The 17,465-nt window shown below is 29.2% G+C and overlaps 3 protein-coding genes across 3 annotated transcripts; 1 reads left to right on the forward strand and 2 right to left on the reverse strand.

Moving 5' to 3' along the window:
* Nucleotides 1–244: 244 nt before the first annotated feature.
* LOC123290447 (adenosylhomocysteinase) lies at nt 245–7,423 on the reverse strand. Its single transcript, XM_044870626.1, has 4 exons — nt 7,241–7,423; nt 6,919–7,109; nt 1,677–2,018; nt 245–1,030 (listed from the first exon to the last, which is right to left on the reverse strand). Exons 1-4 carry the CDS (start codon nt 7,269–7,271, stop codon nt 290–292), a joined length of 1,305 nt encoding a protein of 434 aa, XP_044726561.1. The 5' UTR covers nt 7,272–7,423; the 3' UTR covers nt 245–289.
* Nucleotides 7,424–8,607: 1,184 nt separating this feature from the next.
* LOC123299895 (probable tRNA(His) guanylyltransferase) lies at nt 8,608–12,763 on the forward strand. Its single transcript, XM_044882304.1, has 2 exons — nt 8,608–9,291; nt 11,675–12,763. Exons 1-2 carry the CDS (start codon nt 8,704–8,706, stop codon nt 12,002–12,004), a joined length of 918 nt encoding a protein of 305 aa, XP_044738239.1. The 5' UTR covers nt 8,608–8,703; the 3' UTR covers nt 12,005–12,763.
* Nucleotides 12,764–13,735: 972 nt separating this feature from the next.
* LOC123303626 (V-type proton ATPase subunit d) lies at nt 13,736–16,587 on the reverse strand. Its single transcript, XM_044886296.1, has 4 exons — nt 16,389–16,587; nt 15,818–16,326; nt 14,867–15,121; nt 13,736–14,717 (listed from the first exon to the last, which is right to left on the reverse strand). Exons 1-4 carry the CDS (start codon nt 16,510–16,512, stop codon nt 14,556–14,558), a joined length of 1,050 nt encoding a protein of 349 aa, XP_044742231.1. The 5' UTR covers nt 16,513–16,587; the 3' UTR covers nt 13,736–14,555.
* Nucleotides 16,588–17,465: the final 878 nt, after the last annotated feature.

Here is a 17,465-nt window from a genome sequence, read left to right on the forward strand (position 1 = left end):
TGAGAAGTTGCATGTCGCGGTACTATATTGAATTATGGCTCAAAAATTATATTTTAATGTTTTGTAGTGATGGGATCGATATTTGACGAAAATAAAATTCAAAAATTGTCTATTAAAAATTTAGCACTGAATCTCATTCAAAATATTGATTACGTTTCTTTATTAATGCCAATATTTCTTTCAATTGATTAAATCACATGATTAAATATTTATATGGGGAAAAGTGAATTAGTATTTAAAAAAAAAAGATTAAACAAATTTTATTTTGAGTACGTAAATATAAAAGCGTTTAGTATCTATAATGATCCGGTTTAAAAGGTCCTTCAATTGGTATACCAACATATTTTGATTGTTCTTCTGTTAGTACGGTTAACTTAACACCCAATTGTTCCAAATGTAATGCTGCCACTTCCTCATCTAATTTTTTAGGTAACATATGTACACCAATTGAATATTCTCCTGGTTTTGTCCATAATTCAATTTGAGCCAAAACTTGATTTGTGAATGAATTGGACATTACAAATGATGGATGACCCATAGCACAACCTAAATTCACTAATCGACCTTCGGCTAAGACAATAATATGACGACCATTCTCTAACTCGTATCGATCAACTTGAGGTTTAATGTTTGACTTATTTTTGGCATTCTGATTCAACCATGAAACATCGATTTCACAATCAAAATGTCCAATATTACAAACAATACTGTCTTCTTTCATATTTAAAAAGTGATGGCCTAAAATAATTTCTTTACATCCAGTTGTGGTGACAAATATTTGTCCTTTTTTGCTTGCTTTGTCCATTGTTGTTACTTCATATCCTTCCATTGCAGCTTGTAAAGCAATGATGGGATCGATTTCAGTAATTATAACTCGTCCACCAAAAGCTCTCAATGATTGTGCACATCCTTTTCCGACATCACCATAACCAGCTACCACACATACTTTTCCAGCGATCATTACATCTGTTGCTCGTTTAATGCCATCAATTAAGGATTCGCGGCAACCATACAAATTATCAAATTTACTCTGAAATAAATTTTTATATTTAGTAAGGAAATTTTAAAATAAGCAACCCCGACAAATCTCTAGTAGAGACAGTTGTTTTACACAATTTTTGTCATAATCGTTTTTTACGTAAACCAATATTTACATGGAATCCAAGAAAGGAAATTTAAATGAAGTATTCTGAAAACACTCTCTACCTGCTATTAAAATTTTGCTAGATTTCAATTCTATTTAGCACTAACCTAGCTGTCTGTTAATATTTTTATTTACTATTCCCGCAACTATAATTTCAAAAAAGCTTTTAGGGGTCCTATATTCGCATGATTTTTTTTTCGATGATTATTTGAAATAATCGCCCACATCAATACCACAGCAGATTAATAAAGTTGTTTCTACAATTTTGACATAGTTTGGGCTTTCATTAGTTTCGTTAATTAAAAACTAACCGAAATTTATATTTTATTTAATTATTTCATCCCCGAACGAAAAACAGTAGTGTTATAAATTTGGCCGCTATGTATGTGTGTCTGGCTGTCTGTTTTTTATGGCTATGTTTTTGAAGTGCGAGTTTAGGGTTACGTACCCGAAACGAGGTGATAATCTTTAAAATCGATTCAGTTGGAGAAAGCTACAAATTGTAAATTTCACTTGTAAAAATTATAATTACCTTCGTTACGGAATCGTTAACATTAATTGCGGGCACTTTTAAAACACCACTTTTCATCATTTTGTATAAATTATGAACTCCTGTTGTCGTTTCTTCACTTATACCACGGCAATTTTTCAAGTATTGTGGATATTTTTCATGAACCAAATTTGTTAAATCACCGCCATCATCAAGTATCAAATTAAATGGCTCTCCATCAGGGAATATTAACGTTTGTTCAATACACCATGTGTATTCTTCATCTGTTTCACCTTTCCATGCATATACTGCAACTCCTGCTTTAGCAATGGCAGCCGCTGCATGATCTTGTGTACTGAATATATTACAACTTGACCATTGAACCTGCATAAATAAAATGTGAACATGAAATCAAAAAGTATTGTTGAGCATCTGTAGAGTTGACGAGTGTGTTATATTCAGAACGATAACGTGACTTTCAAAGCAATTATTATAAGTAAATTTTTTAACAAAAAAAAACGTCACAAATTTCTTAAAAATGCCACAGTACACAAGATTTTTAACTCGTGTGAGAATTTTTTTTAAATACTATATTTAAATTACTGTTCGAGGAATAACACATTTAGGGGAATGTAGGGGTAAAAATGATCAAAACAACTAATAAGTCAAAATCAATGAAAAAACATAAAAAATACTGACTATAATAACAAACAATTTGTTTGAAGCCTCTTCTCAAAGTATGTGGGGAGGGAAAATATAGCGAAAAATGGGTCAAATATCTAATATAGCTAAAATCAACGAACGAATATGATATGAAGTATTGAGTTACTACTAAGGATATTTAGAAAAATTTTCCGATTATAAAAGTTGTTCCTATTGATGCTAAGTTTAAATTAGTGTAAAATTGGGTAAGGCCGCCATTATTACTAAAATAAGTAAAAAAATATGGTAAGATAAAATACTCCTTATAATACTTAAGACAAATTTCAGGAAAAAATCGCGTTGTATCTCTTTTGATGATTAATAATTTACGATGGAAGCAAGATCCACCAGAACTCCAGAATTATTATTTTGTTGCTGTAACACTGAATACGGCTCTAAGACAGTGTAGTTGAATAAATACTACATTATTAATGGAGGTGAAACCCGATTAACTTGCAATATAAATATAGATGAAGTAGAAGAAAATGTTGAAGATAAATTTAAACTATTATAGGCAAATTTACCTTCCTAAATTTGAATTGCACCCAGTAATTTTTTTTAGAGAAGTTTGTAAATACCATAAGAAAGGTATTCACAAAATTTCAAAAAAACATATCCACGCCGAAAAAATTACTGAATCAAATGCTTCGTTTGCTATGGTAAGGTGTTTAATAAGATCTTGATCGCATCAAAATCTTTTATTCTAAACAAAATCTAGTTAATATTTTGAAAACATTAAATTTTACATCTGGCTAATGCCATTGTAAGCACCAATAAATGGAAATTATAAGTAAAATTACAATGATGAAATTGCCGATTTCTTATCTTGCTGACTATGTAAAATAACAAAATTTATGAATCACAATGAAAAATCAAGAACAGAATTTTATAACAATGATTAGACAATTTTAATAATTATCACAGGTTAAAAATTTCATCAGAATTTCTTTTATACTTTAAACATATAGAATTCATAAACATTAAAAAAAATTATCATAACAAAAATTAGAGTCAATATAGATAACCTTTTTTTAAAAATAAATGTAAATTTAAAAGTTAAACTAATAGCTTGTTCCTATGATGATTATTTGCACATCCCAGGTTTATATTTTCTTAAAAGTAATTCACTATGTCTTTTAATGGCGTATTGAGGAATGGGGGGACTAAGAAGGCTTTAATTTTAAAGTGCCAATGCAATAATACAACTTTTGTAATAATAATCTTACAGAAACAATTTAAAAATAAAACATTTATCTTATATATTTAAACGAGCAATTCTTGTATATATATATATATATATATATATATATATATATATATATATATATATATATATATATATATATATCAACGATCTTGGAAATGGCTCCAACGATTTTCATGAAAATGAGTATGTAGGGGTTTTTTGGGGCGATAAGTCGATCTAGCTAGGTTTCATTTATCAGAAATGTCGTTTTATCCGTCTTTTCATGAAAAATTCATCAGACATCTATTGGTGTATAACGTAGTTAATGAAATACAATGCAAATTATAACATAACAAAAAGGAGGCGTTTGAGTAGTCTAAAGTGAAAAATATGATTCTTGCTGACATCTATTGGCGAATAACCGAGCGAAGCTCGGTCATCCAGATGGCTCCAACGATTTTCATGAAAATGAGTATGTAGGGGTTTTTTGGGGCGATAAGTCGATCTAGCTAGGTTTCATTTATCAGAAATGTCGTTTTATCCGTCTTTTCATGAAAAATTCATCAGACATCTATTGGTGTATAACGTAGTTAATGAAATACAATGCAAATTATAACATAACAAAAAGGAGGCGTTTGAGTAGTCTAAAGTAAAAATATGATTCTTGCTGACATCTATTGGCGAATAACCGAGCGAAGCTCGGTCATCCAGATATTTATCAATAAAACGGAAATTACGGATCAATAAATTTTTGTTGTTAATTAAAATTGAAGTTTTGATTCCTAATTTTACGCTAGAAAGAATTATAGTAACCAGATATGCCGTACATTATTTTAGTACAGGATACGAATTAGAGGTGACCTTCACTGATCTGCTTACCAAATGAAAGTTATTTTTTAAGAAATGTCAAATGTTAACAAATATCCCTGTTATCAATTACCTGTAAAAAATTGGTCCAGACTACTTTTAATGATAATATCAAAATTCGGTTTTAGAAAAATAAAATTTTTTTTATAAATTAATTATTTAAAAATATTTATTTATTTATTATAATTTGCAATTCCACTCTTTTAAAGAAATATATATTTAAATAATTAATTTATTTATAGATAAATATTTTTAAATAATTTATAAAAAAAATTTATTTTTCTAAAACCGTATTAAAATGAACTTCCACAAATTAAAGCTCACAACAATTAATTAAATAATATCAAAACTTCAACATTTGCAATAAAATTATCATTACTTTGATATGCGATCATTGGTCTTTGATAAATGTGCGAAGTTTCAATTCAATCCGACGTTTTGAAGTGGGTGAAAATCACGTTCAAATATTCCGTTACATACATATATACAGTGGCGGATTAAAGGTGGTCGCAAAGGAGCAGTTTTCCACTGATTCCTCGAAATAGAGCATCACAAGAAGACCAAAAGAGCATTTACGAAGACAAATATAAGAAGAAAAAAAAAAGAGAAAAAGAAAATTTTGTAGGAAACGGTACTACAAGGGGGCACCAAGTTCATCGACGAATACTAATAAAAGTGTGTTTAAAAAAAAGAGTATACATTAACGCTATTTCAACAAAACTGAAAGTTCTTGGGATTTTAATTATTTAACAAAATAAGGAATCAGTAAATTCGCAGATAAAACGTGTCTTTTATATAAGATTGTAGGCAAATTAAAACTGACCAGTCAAGCCTTGAATATAAAGTAAAAAAATTCAGACGATATTTCACTGATGCGAAAAATAGAGAGTAATACGGCCAACTAATTTGAAATTACGTAACTATCTTGACGGTGGACTTTATATTTTGGGAAAAAGCTCATTAATTGCAGATGTTCTTTATTTACATTAATTATAATTAAATGTTATTAAATATATCAAAGCTAGATTTCCATCAACTACTTGTAGACCTTCAGATTGATGTGAATATTATACAGGAAAAATATTCAATTTATGGATAACTTTCCATTCATCAGTATTATTAAAAAATTTCATATTTACTTATTATTAATATTTTAAAGAATGTGAGGCATACGATGTTCCGTATTTAATTTTACACCAGGGCACTAAACATTTTAAGGTCGACCCTGAAATTATTTACCTAATTTATTTATGAATAAGATATCATTATTTTTAATATTAATTTTATTTACTAAAAATTTTATTGAAAATAATATTGCATAATCATTCATATAATTGAAATCACTGAAATGTGATAATTATTTTAATTATTATGTTTGTGTTCAAATTCATCAAACCACAGATATTTAAACAATTTTATAGGTAATTAATAAATTTAAAAAAATTAAATAAACAAATTAATTAGCAATTAGAAAAATATTATTTTGGTTATTTAAGTTTAATATTATTTTTAGTGGATATTTAATTTCCAACAAACAATTTAACATTACATCATAAATTTAGATTAAATCATCAGGGTAGCCACAATAATCATTTTTAAAAAAATCCAGGTTTTCTAATATAATTATTCAAACTCCTTTGGTTTCTTGAGGAACATTTATACAATTATTTTTTAGGGAATTTTTAAAATTAGAACATAATTACAAAATTGAGACACCCAAAAAGTAGAACTTTACTGACTTTTTAAAAGTTAAAATACCATAATATTATAAAAATTTATAATATTACAGCATTTTGATAGTTTTTATATTTCCTTAACATTACGATGATGATTTTCAATTTAGTCAAATTCCCTCCTATGTATCCCTCCCGCCTCCATTGTAAATTTTTAAAATAAATGAATAAGAAATCCAAATAATTTAGAAAGCAGTTATATAATCAATATCAAACAATTTAAAAAATCATTTAACTCGATTAATAAATATAAACTTTTTAAACTAGCCATTTTTAAGGACGAAAGCACATTATGACACCAAACCATGTATGACGAAAAGAGAGTAACAATTAAATGGGAAAAATTTTATTTATCTGGATAAATATGCTATAAATCTGTCTGTATTCAAGAGAACAAGTATTATTATTTTCCGATTAACAGACGTTTTAAGAGCTATAAATTCTTTCATTTCAAAATTTTTAATTTGGATTACTTCTAAAAAGCAAGACTTTAAAAAGGCTCCTAGAGCAAAATTTTAAAATAAATTGTTCCTTAATAAAATAATATTCCAAAATTTTTTACCCAACAATTTTTCGATCGTCGAATGAAATTGGCAAATTTTATTTTGTATTGTATTATAAAAAGTATATTAATCAGACATTAAACTAATGCTAGCTGAAGTAACAAGTGATAATGATTTTAAAAAATTGTGTTTCGAAGAACTTAAGAAATCTTTATTTCAGAATAATCGTATTTCCAGACAATAATAAGCTAGTCGTTAATTTGGATTATTTAATTCTAAACTTTTATACTAACCTCTGCTCCTAATTCAATCAAAGTTTCGATAAGAACAGCAGTTTGCACTGTCATATGCAGACATCCTGCAATTTTAGCACCTTTTAATATTTTTTGGGGTCCATACTTCCTCCTAACAGCCATCAAACCCGGCATTTCATTTTCAGCGATTTCAATTGCCTTTCTTCCCCATTCTGATAAACTGATATCAGCTAAATAAAATAAAATAATGCTAAATTTAACTCAATTTTACTAAAAATAAATTTATTGAATATTTATTTTGATTTTTTTACAAAATTGTTGGGACTCCTTTATAATTGTATGTAAAATTTCAATTACTTACCAACTTTGTATGGAATTTTTGATTTTGACATATTTAATTGGATTTAAGTACACTTAACTTTAAGATTATGCTTTTTTTTTTAAATATTAACTTTTAAGTTCGAATATTCGTTTCGAACTTGTAAAACATGTGCAGGATTTTGGTAATTTACGTCTATTTTTATGTTTGCAACTTCTAGTTATGCGCATGCTTACATAGGTACAGTCTAAGCACGTAGAGGCTGCGTTCAAAATGTGACAAAAATAGTTCTCGAAAAACTAGCTACTAGTTTTTAACAAATAATTAATAGTTTAATACTAATTATTGTTACGAATAAAATTTAAGTGAAATATCCACGATATGACTTGTTATTGCCATTTTATGCCATGGACTTACAATAGTGACCTCGGCTTCGCCTTGGGCGACAATGAACATGACACCTGAGACATTCTTTACTTGCTCCCGTGGTGTGTATAAATTTTCTCCCTGGCGGTGGCGGAAAGTGGAAACTATCTTAACGCGATATTAATATTTTTCTACAACTCATATTACGAACTAGAAACTGCTAGAAACATCATTATATTAAACAGTTTCAAAAGATGTGGAACGACTCTTTATCATTTTAGAGGAGCATTTATGCAGCTATAGGGCCTCAGATAGTTCTCAAAATAATATAAAGTCCTTTGTGTTATACATACATATGGCGTTTAGAAAAAAGAAGAATAAAATTAAAGCCGAAAAAATAATTTAATGAGTTACTTAAATTTGTTTAATATTAAAAATATATAACTATTCCAAATTCTAAGCTTTTTAATTTTTCTTTCAATTATTTTTAAAATGTAATATTTCATTCCTAGCAATGATAAGAAAAATTTTTTAAATATTTATATATAAAATGACAGATAACAAATAGGAAAAGTCTCTTTAAATTTGAGGTTATGTAAAAAATAGTGAGAACAAAAATTATAGATTTTTTTATTACCAAGAACTTTACTATTTAACTTTTTTCTCTAAAGTAAATACTTTAGCCACAAGTCCCTTAAAACCACCCGTCACCCCCTTCTCACCCCCGGTGCACCCCTTCCGGCTACATTCAGCTGTTATAATTATTTTACCTGAGTTATATATGTATACGTATTTATTATGTCCTGCACTTAAAAAACAGATCCGGTCTTGCATCTAATTTTTTCCAAAAATAATTAATTTCAAATGTATTTAGACTGGTGTATTCACTATTCATATAAATCGGTTAGTTTAAGAAAGTTGTGAGTCGGTGGTAATTTTACATTTTGAACACTGTCTGAAGAATCCATTGTGTACCTAGCGCACCAAAGATTATTTTAGAGATTATAGACTAATTATAGAGATTAGAGAAAAATCGCACATGTTGCATCATGTTTAGTGTTTACCTAACCTTAATGTAAATCGAAAACTTTAATTTAGTTCGTTTGGCTTAATATCATAAATAACATGAATAAAAAGTTATGACTATTCGAAAGTTTCAAACAAAAGCTAATTTCTTGATAAAACGATTTTTTAACACATCAAAAATGGCCAATAGTAAATTTGAATATGTACGAGAATTCGAGAATGAAGATAAAATTATGCCGAATTGTTGGGTAGTCGTGAGAATTGATGGAAAAGGTTTTCATAAATTTTCAAAACTTCACAATTTCGATAAACCAAATGATGTACGTGCACTAGAATTGATGAACTATGCAGCTATTGATGTGATGAACGAATTTCGAGATATTGTTATTAGTTTTGGACAAAGTGATGAATATTCTTTTGTATTTCATAAAGGTGCTCTTCTTTATAATCGAAGACACAGTAAAATTTTAACTTATGTTAATAGTTTATTTAGTTCATCGTATGTTTTTAACTGGAGTCAATTTTTCCCATCTGAAAAACTACAGTATCCTCCATCATTTGATGCAAGAATCATCCTATATCCATCTGATGAAAATTTAAAAGATTATTTAAGCTGGAGGCAAGCTGATGTCCATATAAATAATTTATATAATACTACATTTTGGAATTTGATTTTAAAAGGTGGACTAACGAATAATGAGGTATTGGTTACTAAAATATTATATATATATTGTTAAGGCTTTTAAGACATTGGTAGTTATAAGGATTACGGAAAACGATAACCGCGTAAATCGGGATATATGTTATAGAATGCTACGTACTTGTGATAGTGTTAAACAGAAAAATACAGAAATCGCGTAAGTTAAGGCATTAATGCATTAAAATTAAATATTTCCTAAATAACCTAAGTAAATTTAGCAATTTTTGTGCATCAAAAATACGAAAATAGTATCCAAATGTAAGAAAAGAGTGAAGCACATAACTATATGTAATTTTATATACCCGTCGAAATTTTTTTTTAACTATATGCTATGATGGATTTGATCCTCCTGAACATATTCTGATATGGTATATGCAAAGAGTATAGGGTAGAGGAGAAGCAGCCCATATGAGCTAATGTAAAATCGTAGTATACGAGTTTCAGCGCCTCTACCGAGTAAGGCTTTTAAACTTAATAGATAGTAGTCGCCCCCGCAAAGTAATCAAACTAAAAGTCATACCCGCAAAGGCCTACAAACTTAATAGTTGATCGCCACAGACTCCAGATTTCACTTAAAATTATATTCATGCTTCTTCTCTACCCTATACTCTTTGGATATATGTTCCCGAGCTCCCTAGGATTTAAGGGAGGTTTGGTACATGTTGTTAAAAAAATGTGGACCAATAAAAAGTTTACATGATATTTTTCTGTGTACGGAATTCAATCAAAGGTCTTGATGAATATATTCCAATATTACATGTAGGTTTTCTGTTATGCAAATTATTCGAAATCCGTTTAGAGTAAAACTTTAAATGGCAACAATGTTTCTCATCAAAATATCGATATACATATAATTGATGTTTTGGTATTATTAATGAGGCGAAAAAAACAATATGTGACCATACATGGATAATCACTAAGCTAGTACAACTTTTTTTGTTCGACTTAATAAATAATTTTTATACCATCGGGGGGTAAATAAATATTTCATACTTTTCGCATAATTACGAGGCATTTAATTAGATCAATTCGATCGTCACATTGTGTCTTAGTTTCTATCATGAAGGTTATAAAGAAGGAGAACGATCGCTACGTGTTAAAGCATTAGCGCGTCTGTCCCTGAAAATTTGTAGAATTTATAGTTCATTTTTCAGCCACCAGCCGCGCTGTCATCAAGAAGTAGTATCTGCGAAGTTAGCTGTTTATGAGTACAAGTAGATGAAGTTAGTTGCATAATGTACAAATTGATATATCATTTCAAATTAGCGCACAACAGCCCGCTTTTATTGATACTACTTAGCGGTCGCAGCGCCTCACTTATTTTATCCATATTTCGGGGACAATATTTTCTATAGCGATCGTTCTCCTTCTTATAACCTTCATGGTTTCTATGATGAAATAAACTAAATGTTGGCCTCTGTACGCTGAATTTACTATCGACTGAATGAGATTATAGTTATTAATGCTACAAGTGGGATAACTAGCAAATAATCTGACAGTCGTGGTGTTGCGGCATGAGCGTAAGGTTATGAGACATTCTTATGAAGACGAGTGTGGTAGATGTCGCTACGAGCCGTAGGCGAGTTGCGACAACCACACGAGTCTTCATAAGAATGTCTCATAACCTTAGAGCGAATGCCGTAATCACGACTGTCATATTTGCTAGTTATTCCGCAAGTAGCATTCAATACTTTTTACAACAATCGCTCGGGAAGTTGACTTTGAGAGAAATTTATCAATTTGAGAAATGATTTATTTACTTATTTTAAATTTAAATTTTATTGCATACAAATTTTTATTGCTCGTTCATTTTAATTTCAATTTTTAATTTTGTTTTTTTGTATGTAACACTCGCGTTTGACACAATCAGTGTGGTAACTTTAATAAATGAGGGTTAAGATTGATTACTTATTTTTTTTTTAGTACAGATGGCGCGTCAGTAGTACATACAATTATGTAGTCTATAACCGAACATGTGCGTTTATGAAACACCTATAACCGAACATGTGCGTTTATGAAACACATATAGTTAAGTATGCGATTATTGTGTATTTTGAAGGTGACATACAGCGCTCGAAAAGTCTACTTCCCGAGTGAGCGTTGTAAAAAAATTATTATCCTAATGTAAATGCATTAAGATATAACAGTGATATTTACTTTTTAATAAAATTATTTTATCAATAATTTACAAGCATTAATAATAAAATTATAGACAATGTTATAAACGAAATGTTCCTGAAAAACGATAAAGACAATTTTTTTGAACATTAAAATAAAATAACACAAAAAATTAATAATTTTGATCAAACAAATTTTTTTTTTTTTTTTGAACTTTCGTTTTTATAAATATTGCCTAAATTTTGTTTTAATCTTTTTGATTGCAGGCCGAAAAAAGATTAAGTGGTACATTATCATCGGATAAAAACGAAATATTATTTTCTGAATTTGGTATCAATTATAATAACGAATCGCCAATGTTTCGTAAAGGTACAATTTTACTACGAAAAAAGGTAAAAAATCCAAACAACAACGGACGATATAATTGTGTGATATATCCCTTCTTTGAAGATTTAATACAAAATAAATTTTGGAAAACGCATACTGAAATATTTGATTATAAGAGTGCTGTTCCAACATACGATCCAACTGAAAAATTACCTGATATTGTTGAACAACAATTACGTGAACTTGATAGAAAAAGTCAGAAAACGTAAGAGGTTGAACAATTCTGGGCTTATTTAAAGTTTTACTAAGCTCGAAAATAGCTACTAGGAATATGAGTGTATCCAGCTTTTAGCTCAAAGGGAGGGAATGGTGTAAAACAGGAATTTTTGGTCTAAATACATTCGAAGATTCCAAGAGATAATATCATAAATACTTGGTATATTCAACTTGCTTCAATACTAGAGTGTGGAAATGAATGCAGGGATGTCAATTTAAGTAGCGACCGAAAGACTGAGAAAAATTTTCTACAATAAAAAATCATTTAAAAAATAATTACAAATAATTGGGAACGTAATGAAAATTGTGGTTTACGATTAGCTCATCGTTAAGAATGATAGAAAATAATTTCAACAGCATAAAACAATGTCATAAACCAGTAATTATCATGTACGAAGAAAATAAAGTGAAAAAAACGGCAATACCAACGAAATGCACCCCTTACACGAGTATTGTCACATATTAGTAATTCAATCTTAATAACTAAATATTCGTGATCATAAACCCACGACTTCTACTTAACTAGCCAACAAAATTCTAGTAATTTTTAGAAATTAAGAAATATTCTGAAATTGATTCCTCTGGATGTGGAGAATACACATACATCTCATCAACCACACCAAACTAAAGCAACCCAATTAAGAACATTCCAGAAAATAAAACTTCAACCTGAACATGTGTATACTAGGATTGATTTTTATTTTTATATAGTATTTACATAATAATTTTTTTAAACTTAAATAATACTTAATTACACCAATGTACAATGAAATCTAAATTTTATGAATTACCAACAATTCTAACAGAAGTAAAGTTTTTATAATCATTAAGTTCCATTGCACTACTTTAAAATAAATACTTCTTTAATTTAAAGAATTGCTAATAAACCTTTAAAAACAATTTAATTTACACCTTTTTACCATTAAAAAAATCTTTGTATCTGATACACCATGAGTACGTAATGATAGTCATACAGTTTCAGCAAAACTACAATTCCGTAGCCATGATGTAACAGCTACAGCGAGGGAGTTAGTATTGTGAAACAGTGAAGTTAATTTAAGAAGCCTTTGCTTAATAGTATTTTATAATGTGATTTCTTTAAATATATGATTTATTAAAAAATTATTAGTTAATTATCTTATTAATCATTTGCTTCTCATTCCAAGTTATTAATTTTTCTCCATTTAAATCAAGATAATTTAGAAATATGTGCTATGGAAAGTTAAATATGATGAACTCAAGCTAACACATTGTGAAGCAAATTTAAAAAAAAATTGTTGCAGCGATCCACTACCCAAAGAATTGAATAAAGAAGGTATGAAACTAATTCGTAAAAAACGTGATAAGATCACGGAGGTTGAGATGGTTGGGCTTGATATTTCGATTCCCCTTAGACAAAGGCCGATCAGAGGAAATGTCGGAAAAAGAGAGTTAGGTTTAGAACCAACTGGGTTAAGTCAGTGGAAAAGAAATGCGAGAACTGGGAAAGAAAGCCGAGAACAGAAGCAGATGAAGACATGTTTTCTCGAAAGTCAAGGGTCTTCTAGGTCTGTAGTGCTAGTATACATATATGTAACTAATTCCTCCATACCTAAATAGTTGAGTTTTTTCTTTGAAATGAATGCCCGTTTTTATATTAAAATAAATATATTTTCAATATTTTAATAAATAAAAATAGTGCAACGGAATTATTTTAAAAATACAATAAAATAAAATCAATCGGTTATGAAAATCTATACAATAATTTATAACATATATTTATGCAAGAAATACTATAAGAAAATTATAGAACTTGGGCCTTAATTGTGCGGAAAATTTAGTATATATTGCACGATTTTCTGCTAGATTCATAAAATTTTTATAATACTGAAATTATGTTAAAATAATGTTCCGTCTGTATCATAATTTACCTTAGTTCTAGTTAATATTGAAAGTACCGCTGCTTCTTTTTGTATGCAAATTTATTATGTTATATTCGGGATCGAGATTAATGCATAAAGTTTAGTACAATACATTTACAGGTAGAAAAATTGCTTCACATTGTTTTAAACTAGGGAATGTTTTACACCTTAATTAGAAACAGAAATATATGAAATGAGTACAGCTAATCTGATTAGGCTCGATATTTGCTATCAATACTTTCAAAAAATATCACTGGGTCTGACCAGTAATGCATTTAGATCTTGTTAAATAAAGTCAAATTAGTTTTTCTTTCTATACAAAAATGTGGCCAAGAATATAAAAATCACAGATGAAAGACATTAAATATGGGTGGGGAAAAATGCAAATATCAAGCATTGAATAATCAGATTGAATCATGTTGCTAAGGAGTAGTACCTAAAGTTAATCGTTTAACCAGTTTTGACTGTAATATATAACTTATGAAGATAAAACAATTATTAACAATAAAAATGTTCTAATATTTTCTTACAGCATTTTTCAAAAATAATCCTAAAACGTTTTTACGTAACGTAAATAAATGCGGTTTAGGATAATTTATATTCCCAATAGCAAATTTTTCTTTTTTTAGGAATGATATGAAGTTTAAAATATTGGAATATAATTGTCTATTTTTGTTCTGTGCTTTTGAGCGACACATTCTGAAATCCATACGATGTTACGGCATTCTTGCTCTTTTAATTTTAAGTATGCGTAGAAAACACCAAAATGAAATTGTTGTAAAAATGCGTTTACATTTAAACGAACCTGGAAACAAAATCTTAATATCAGACAATTTTTCGAAAATTTCTGTACCATAAAATATATTTTAAAATTTTATTAGACATGACGAAATCAATACTCTTCTGATACCTAAACAGTGCCAGAAATATAAAGGGTTAAATTATACATCTTACCTCGTGTTCGAAGAATTTGTCTTCCAGTGTTTTATCGCCAGGATTATTACCAGCACCTTCAAATAATGCTGAATATTCGGCATAGTATTCTGCAATAGCTTTTACTTGTTCATAATCATCAGCTCGAGCTAATGCAGCTAAACCATCTGGATTCATTTTTCCACAACGTGGATACAATTTTGCACGATCATCTTTACTTAATTCAGTTCCAAATGAATTGATTGTTATAATAATTGCTCTACGATCAGCTTCAAACTGAAAGAAAAAAAGCGAAATTTCAAGGATACTTAAAAATAGTGATTAAATTAAGCATTTATTAGCTTTTACTGGAAATATTTTGGGGCAGTACTAAGAAAGCTTAGAACTTTATCTTCTTCCTTTCCTTAAAAAATTTATCACAGGAATATTTTAAAAACTGCGAATTATTTTCTGTTTTCGTTGGGCGTATTTTATTACAAAAACTTATCGTCTAATAGTGATGGAGAAGAGCTGTAAAAATTTCATCTTTTTTCGTTTTTGAGTTATCGTGTTGTCAGACAGACGGACAGACAACCGAAAATGGACTAATTAGGTGATTTTATGAACACCTATACCAAAATTTTGTTCATGGCATCAATATTTTTAAACGTTACAAACTTGGGACTAAACTTAGTATACCTTGCATATTACATATATGCATGGTATAAAAAGTAATTTCTTTAATTGATTTACGAACTAGACCTATGAAAGATATATAATAAATTATATGTTCCATGGTTTTTTGTTTGTTTATACCATGAAGATAGATGTTTACACCCTCTTCAACTGCCATTAAAGTACCACCTATATTTTCTTGGGGTCGCGAATTGTAAATTTCTTCAAAATGAGATTAAATTCTGATGAATTACTAAAGGAGATATGGAACCCTGACAAAAAAATACTTTTAAAGAAATAATATGAGGAGATACTTACCGCTAATATTTCGCACATTGCATCAGCAGTTGTACCACCAATTGCCTTACAAAATTCATAGAAAGCTTCAAGATATGCTTTATACAAAGTATTACGAATAATTTCAATATTCATTTCATCCAAATCTTGTTCACTGATACAATCCACAAAGAATGGAGCTAATGGTGTATCAACTAACACAGCATTATACAATTCAGCAGGTGTTGCAGCAACATGAATTGCCTCCATTTGTTCGAAACTACCAAGTGGGTGACATTTTGGAATCAATTCAGAAATAGGTCGTTGATGCAATGTACCAGTAATCAATAGAATAATGTTATCAATCATATAACTGTAAGTGATAAAATCCAAGAATGTTGATAGGGGTTCAACAGCTTGATTACGAAGATGTTGGAATTCGACAACAAGCTTTTCACGTAATTTGTCATCAATAACTGATACCGATAATGGTGATGGTTCATTCGCCAAGAATGTACCATAATCAGTTCCTTGTAAATGTAACTTTAAATCTAGAAATAATTTATTAAAGGAGTAAATAATCGAACACTTTACCTTGATTGATACTACGTACCTTCCAAAGTTTCACACTGAACTAAATTCAAATAATCCGTTTGTTTCAGTATTCCACATTTAAAACCTCGGCACAAACCTTCCAAATATCCGCCATCAATATTCCAAAAACATGAGCTCATCATTTTGATCGATTTTTTTGAAAAAATTGAGCTACCGTTCAATAAACCTCACCCAATTGTCATATGACTAGGACGTAGTGAATATATCTACAAGAGACGTATATTTAGGTTTTTTTCTTATTGATAATTACTAAATTCATTAGAAATCAAATTTCGTAGGGAGCGTTCACTATGATTTATAAAATGTAATATTTAAATCTTTTTAACTTTTTAACCGAAGTTAATTTTTACAGCTTGTTAATATCCCGTGACATATACTTCCCTTCAGTGGCATGGACGTATCGAGAGGGCAGAAGGGGCAGGTCAGAATAGCCTCCTGTGCGAGAATTTACCGTAGATATTATGTTCTTAACTAAGTATATGTTCCTAGGGGGCAACATAGACTTTTAGTCTAAAGAAGAGCGAATCAGAAATTTTTGGCCTGAAAATTTCATAAGTGTTTTGGCATAAACTCATACTTACTCAACATAATCTACGGTAAGTTCTCGTCCAGGAGGTTGCCCTGACCTGTCCCTCTCGGTACGCGTCCATACCATTTCGAGCAGCAATATGGGTCGCGGGACAAATATCAACAATAATTTTATTAAATAAATATTGCATAGATTTTTGTTATAATTTTTGGAAAGGTGCAGTTATCAAAAAATCATTGAACACGAATAGTTAACAAACAGGGGCTCAAATAGCTAGAAATAGAAAGAATATTTAAAAGTCGCTGATTATGGATTTTGAATCACTGAATCCATATAGTGTCAGTTTTAAGTTTTTCCATAATTAACCCGTAATTATGGGAATTAGCAGTGGTTTAAAACTGGCATTGTGTATGGATCCAGATACCGATTTTTGGCAGTTATTAAATTTTCGTTCAATTTTTAATTGTTTTATCTTCCGACTGGAGGGGGATACAAATATATATTCCACTTAGACACGAAAAAAAAAATTAAAATTATATTTGGATT

This window comes from Chrysoperla carnea, chromosome 1, assembly GCF_905475395.1.
Source record: "Chrysoperla carnea chromosome 1, inChrCarn1.1, whole genome shotgun sequence".
NCBI classification, from domain to species: domain Eukaryota; kingdom Metazoa; phylum Arthropoda; class Insecta; order Neuroptera; family Chrysopidae; genus Chrysoperla; species Chrysoperla carnea.

Bases quoted from the DNA above. Each gene is read 5' to 3' on its own strand.
- LOC123290447 (XM_044870626.1), bottom strand. From the start codon at position 7,271: ATGTCAAAATCAAAAATTCCATACAAAGTTG. The intron at 7,110-7,240 runs GTAAGTAATTGA...TATTTTATTTAG, and splicing joins AAAAATTCCATACAAAGTTG to CTGATATCAGTTTATCAGAA. The intron at 1,031-1,676 runs GTAATTATAATT...AATTTATTTCAG, and splicing joins TTAACGATTCCGTAACGAAG to AGTAAATTTGATAATTTGTA.
- LOC123303626 (XM_044886296.1), bottom strand. From the start codon at position 16,512: ATGATGAGCTCATGTTTTTGGAATATTGATGGCGGATATTTGGAAGGT. The intron at 15,122-15,817 runs GTAAGTATCTCC...TTTTTCTTTCAG, and splicing joins CAATGTGCGAAATATTAGCG to TTTGAAGCTGATCGTAGAGC. The intron at 14,718-14,866 runs GTAAGATGTATA...TTTTGTTTCCAG, and splicing joins ACAAATTCTTCGAACACGAG to GTTCGTTTAAATGTAAACGC.
- LOC123299895 (XM_044882304.1), top strand. From the start codon at position 8,704: ATGACTATTCGAAAGTTTCAAACAAAAGCTAATTTCTTGATAAAACGA. The intron at 9,292-11,674 runs GTATTGGTTACT...TTTTGATTGCAG, and splicing joins GTGGACTAACGAATAATGAG to GCCGAAAAAAGATTAAGTGG.